This window comes from Sminthopsis crassicaudata, chromosome 2 (genome assembly GCF_048593235.1).
Source record: "Sminthopsis crassicaudata isolate SCR6 chromosome 2, ASM4859323v1, whole genome shotgun sequence".
Lineage (NCBI taxonomy): Eukaryota > Metazoa > Chordata > Mammalia > Dasyuromorphia > Dasyuridae > Sminthopsis > Sminthopsis crassicaudata.
Genome location: NC_133618.1, coordinates 493,149,003 through 493,155,002, shown reverse-complemented (window position 1 = coordinate 493,155,002; position 6,000 = coordinate 493,149,003). Strand labels below are relative to the sequence as shown.

Sequence of the window (6,000 nt, the reverse complement as noted above, 5' to 3'; positions counted from 1 at the left end):
AAAATGGAGGAGGCCTGGTACAGCTGTGGAGATTATGGGCACTTACTGCTCTTCTCAATGCAAGTATATCCAGGTTTAGATTGCACTTTAATGTTGTCTTAATGACTTCTCCCAACTGTTTTTGCCCAACAAACTAAGCCGTGCTTTTTTGGGGGGTTCGGTTCTGCATAGACTGTAGAGACTCCTGGAGTGGCCGGGACACAGTGAGGGGAGACCGCGCCGTGTGAAAATCATCTGAGAGAACCGCGCACGTGTTTAGGCAGAAGTCCACTAGAGCCCACGGACACTTGCTGTCTGCCCTCAAACGTTTGAGAGGAGCTGTGTCCGACATGGAGGCCATAACATAACGGAGAAGTTGCACAGAGCAGATCTTAGGCAGGCGCTTGGATTCTTAATTTATGCACTTAAAAATTGAGTATTTGGATGATTGTTTCAAAATAATGGTTCCTTTTGTAATCCTTTATTTTTATGCATTAAAAAAATTGATTCTAAAGAGTCCCTAGGTTTCAGCAGACTTGCAGAAGCTGCTCTGCACAATAGCCTTTTTCTTGGAGACGTGTGAGGAAACAGTCTGAGCCGTGCAGGCGCGGAATGAGGGCCTCGGGAAGCAGTCCGCGCACGGGGGACCCCGCGGCCTCAGGGGTCGTTTCCCGCTCAGGCTCTGGGATTCGAAGGCGGTTCTGGGTGAGCGGTGTGTGGGTGGGGGGACAGACCCTGAGGGAAAGCTCTGCGGTGGGAGCGGGATCCCCTCCCCCTCTCCGGCCCTCGGAAGGGAGTCAGTTCGGGGACACAGAGTTCGGCTGCCCGGGACCTAGAAGCGCGACGTGGAGCAGCAGGCAGGAAGATAGATGCGAGATTCCGCTTCTGGAGGACGCTAGAAAACTTGGCACCATCTTTAGGCTAAGTAGCCGCCCAAGGAGATGCAGCGAAGGGGGCGGGGCCGAGGCAGAGGAAGGGGTGGAGCAGATCACCACGAGGGGGTGGGACTAAAGAAGCCGAGGCCGCGCAGAAGCGAGGGGTGTGGCTAATGAAGAATGGGGAAGGACCCAAGGGCAGGGTTTAAATTTAAACTAAACAGGAGGAGGTGTGGCTTGTGTGACGTCGAAATAGAGGAGGAGTAGAAAAGAAGAGGGCGGGGCAAAGCGGAGATCTAAGTGTGGTAGGCCAGAAGCGGGGGCGGGGCCGAAAGGGAGGTGGGGCGGGGCGGGGCTAATCCCAAAGGGAGAGGCGTGGTTGGGTCGGGACCGAGGCAGCCGGAGGAATTGCCGAGTCGGGCCCGCGCAGCTTCCTGCCGGTGGCGGAGACTCCCAGAATCTGTGCCGCATTACTGTCCCATCCCGCGGACGAGCCCCTCGGGGACGGAGGAGAAGCCGCCGGCGCTATCATGCTGCTGCCTGTGTTCACTCTGAAGCTGCGCCATAAAATCAGCCCCCGCATGGTGGCCGTGGGTCGCTACGACGGGACCCACACGTGCCTGGCGGCCGCCACCCAAGCCGGCAAGGTAAAGGGGCCCAGCCTCCCGCGGTGCTATGGCTGCCTCTTCGGGAGGAGGGAGGATGCCACCCCCCCCTCCCAACCCCCCTGCTCCTCCCTTTTGCGTTTCTCCCCTCTCTATCCCCTCCCCCAGCCAGGGTTGCCAGGCAACCGCCGCCGCCGCCGCACAGTGTGCTGTAGGGTTCTTACTATTGTAATTATCAATAATAATCCTCCAACAGATTGCTTCCTCCACCGCGCGTCCCCCCTCGCTGTCTCCCATCATATATCACATACCTGACATGCTATTATGTAACACATTCATATTTTATATAACACACACATAAACAGTACTTCATTATTCAGCTATTTCCATCTCTCATGTAGGTTTTCAGCGTTTGAAAAGCAGCCCTAATCAGAGGACCGGCTTCGAATATCTTCTCTAGTACTTGCAAACCGAATGAACCTGGGCAGGTTACAGGTTACCCGGGCTGAGCTTCCTTTCTGTAACGTGAAGGAGGAGCTAAACGACATTCTAGATCTTTTTCAGCTTGAAAGCCTTTCACTAGATACATCGCCTTGCAACACGTAAAACTTCATCTTGTGTCCAAGAACGGCCACCATCCTGATGCAGAATCTCCCAGATCACAGTTAGAGGGATGCTCAGACAATGGATGAGGTGATCACAGGGCCCTGCATTACTACTGATCTTTCGGTAATTCATGGAGCTTTAGGATTTAGATATGGAAGGGACCTTAGCCCAGCATTTTCATTTACCTGAGAAGGGTACTGAGGCGTGGAGAAGCCACACAGATTAGAGGGGGCAGCTAAGTGGCTACATGGATGGAGCCCCAGGTCCTGGAGTCAGGAAGACTCGTGTTCGCAAATTAAAATCTGGCCTCAGATACTTACTAGATATATGATCCTGCCTTAGTTTACTCCTCTGTGAAATGAGCTAGAAAAGGAAATGACAAACCATTGCAGTATCTTTGCCAAGAAAACACCAAAAGGGGCCACAAGGAGTTGCACATGTCTGAAAAATCACACAAGATAAGTGGCTGAGCCAGTATCTGACCAGCTCCTCTAATTCCTAATTTCAAGTCCAGTACTTTTTCCACTGCAGGTCTCAATTCTATTCAGTCAAATTATATCAAATTAAATGCTTCCAATGTTCCAGACACTATCTTCAGTTATATATTACACAAACTAGACATGGTCATTTTCTTGTCTCCAGTTGAGAACAAGGCTATAAAACACTAAAGGCCTGTTGTCACACACACATACACACACATATCTTTTCTTTTTTTTTTTTAATTTTTTAAATTAATTTTTATAATTATAACATTTTCTTTGACAGTACATATTCATAGGTAATTTTTTTTTTTACAACATTATCCGTTGTACTCCCTTCTGTTCCAAATTTTTCCCCTCCTTCCTTCCACCCCCTCCCCTAGATGGCAGGCATTCCCATACATATTAAATATCTTATAGTATATCCTAGGTACAATATATATGTGCACACACACATATCTTTTAAGGAGCATTCTTTGTATTCACATCTTTGGAACCTCTTTTTGTAACTCTTTACAAAAAAAAACTTTCAAAAAAACTTTTCACATTTGACATGTTGTCTTAGCCCTCTGACATGTGATGTTGGCAGATCAGGGATTATAACCATCTTCATTTTGTACATGAGGAAATTGAAGTCAGGAGACAGTGAAATGACTTTGCTACAGTCACAAAAGTAGTTAAATGGTAGAGAAGGCATGGACATTCAAATCTTAACTTTTGGGCTTCTGACATTAATTTTATGAATCTATCTGTTAGAGTACAGATAAAGTGAAATATAGAGTTGAGGGGTAATTCAGTTCAACAAGCTGGGGATCGAAATGAGACACAAAAATGAAAAGTTTCTGACCTCAAATATTTGACATTCTAGGAGCAAGAGATATTATACATATAAATACAATGTAATGGGAAGTGGTATGTGTGTAAAATACCAACAGAGACATTAAGAAAGGTTTCCTTAGGGAGAAGGAAGGCGAGAAGCGTTTATATAGCTCCTATATGTGTTAGACACCATGCTAAATGCTTTTTATTGCAAAGTAGGGGTCATTATGGTTCCCATTTTAGGGTTGGGATATACAAAGGCTAAGTAAGCTTCAGGGTTGGATTTGTACTGAGGTCTTCCTGACTCCTGTCTTAGCATTCCAGCTGACTCAGTAGGAAGAGTGGTACTTGAGCTAAGGCTTGAAGATAGAGATTTGAAAAAACAGGTGAAAGGGAAGACATGGGGGTAAGAGATGAAATGTTGTGTATGGGAAGCAGTGAGCAGGTAACTTTGGGTGATGTAGCATCACAGGTATGTGGGACAGGGACCTTTATTAAAATTAAAATCAAGACTCTCAAGGTAAAAGGCAAAAAAAAAAAGAATTTATTGGGCTTTGGAGAAAGGACAACTCCCAACAAACAAAATGTCCTCAGTAGAGAAGTGCAAAGCACAAGCCACAAAAACAGGATTATATAGACCCTAATTAGGAAACCTCCACCCCCTTCTGACCTTTTCTCCCACTGGCTGGGGAATCCAGGCTTATCCTCTAATTTGCCCAGAGACTAAAAATCTGTCCCAGAAACAAAGAATGCTAGTCAATAACACATTCTTTATCACATTAGGTCCTTAATGCTAATGAAAGGGAGGGGGAAATAAGAGAAAAATGTAAGTTTACCTAATATAATTGAACACCTGCAGCTTTTATCTATAACTCAACTTATTATTGCAAAGACTCAAGTCACAATTAAGGCAGAGGTTGAGGACACATTCTTTTGAGAGATCTCCCACAATCTCTGTATTGGACCCCACTCTGCTTTGGGTACACTTCAGCTGTCATTTCTATCATTCAAGATCTCAGAATACACTAGAGTTTTCAAATTGTGGAGTGAGTTCAAGACTCTGGGCCTGGAGAGAATAAAGAAATGGCCAAAATTATTGGATGTTTTTAGGATAAATAAATCTATTTGTTTCAATGAAAAATGTAGTTCAAGGGGCATCTAGATGGCACAATGGATAGAGCACTAGCACTGGAGTCAGAAGGACCTGAGTTCAAATTTGACCTCAGACATTTAACATTCACTAGCTGTGTGACCCTAGTCAAGTCATTTAACTCCAATTGCCTTACCAAAAAAAAACCCTATACATTGAAAAAAAAAAAAGAGTTCAAATTGAAAGCAACAAAAATGAGACATGTCAACAGAAAATGGATTCATTCTAGTGATAATTTGATATGTATGAACAAAGAAGAATTTGAGTTTGGTATGTGTTGAATTGAGACCTGCATTTAAGTGTGTGTGTGTATATATATATATATATATATATATATATATATAAACTGAGAGTTAATACATCATTGGAAGTTAAAAGTGTCTTAATAGTGTTACTTGTTTTGTTAAGAACAATATAAATTATTTCCCAAAAGATCTACAACTTAAAAAGAAAAGAAAGAATAAGAATGGTAAAATAATTATTTGAATTTATAACAATTAAATTTAATTATCTTAAATTTTTATTGTCTCAAATTTTTAAAAAAGAGAATAAAATGCATAACTTGAAGAGAAAATCTGATGGGAGTGGCTGAAATACATACCAAAACAAGAGATAAAAAGAAATTGAAATACTGAATTTATGATACATTCCATTCTACCAGTTTTGATAGAAAAGAAAACCCTACTGTTTGCTTTGACTACTTCAGTTGCAGAAAGCATGAAACCTAATAAATTTAGATGATATCTTAAAAGTGTACATGCATAATATTTTGGTCAAACCTGGTTTTTTTTTTTTTTTTTTTTCTGGATAAAATTAGATGTTTTAGTAGGAGAAAACCCCTAACCTCAATCCACAATGTCTAACATAAGAGATTGCTTATATCATTTAAATTTGTGTACAGAGTTGCTAAGTATAAAAAGTTTCCTTTGTTAGAAAAAAATACTACATATATTGTATTTAACATATACTTTAACATATTTAACATGTATTAGTCTACCTGCCATCTAGGGGAGGAGGGAGGAAGAAGGAGGGGAAAAATTTGAACAGAAGGTTTTGCAAAGGTCAGTGCTGAAAAATTACCCATGCATATATTTTGTTAATAAAAAGCTATAATAAAAAAGGAGCAAAAAAAAAATACTATGTGCTCATGTTTATGAACTCCAAAATTCCCTTATCTGACCACAATCTGTTGTCATTACACGTCTCCCTCTTAGCAATCACAAACTCTGCTCTTTCACTGTGACCTCCAGTGCTTCTGAGTCAGGGCCTACACCGTCACCCCTGCACTGGCTATGCTTTCCTTGATTCTTCATCTTGATCCATTAGTGAAGTAGTACAGTTGAACTACTGTCTGCATTTTTCTTAAAAAAAAAAAAAAATTCATCAGCATCCTCCTTCTCTCCCTTTCCCAAAGAAAAACAAACGCATAGTGGCAGTCAAAACAAATTTATACATTGGTCATATTAAAAAAAAAAAGTTTCATTCTG

At 42.2% G+C, this 6,000-nt stretch overlaps 1 protein-coding gene across 2 annotated transcripts in view; it reads left to right on the top strand.

Annotated features, from left to right (window-relative positions):
* Window positions 1-1,225: 1,225 nt before the first annotated feature.
* Window positions 1,226-6,000, top strand: part of BBS2 (Bardet-Biedl syndrome 2) — a 42,476-nt gene continuing 37,701 nt past the window's right edge. The window contains exon 1 of one of the 2 annotated variants that reach the window (XM_074293453.1): window positions 1,226-1,501. In XM_074293453.1, coding sequence (XP_074149554.1) covers window positions 1,385-1,501 — 117 coding nt within the window. In that variant the 5' untranslated portion in view covers window positions 1,226-1,384. Of the gene's footprint in view, window positions 1,502-2,031; window positions 2,189-6,000 lie in introns of those variants that run through there. The other variant, XM_074293455.1, reaches the window with a different exon arrangement.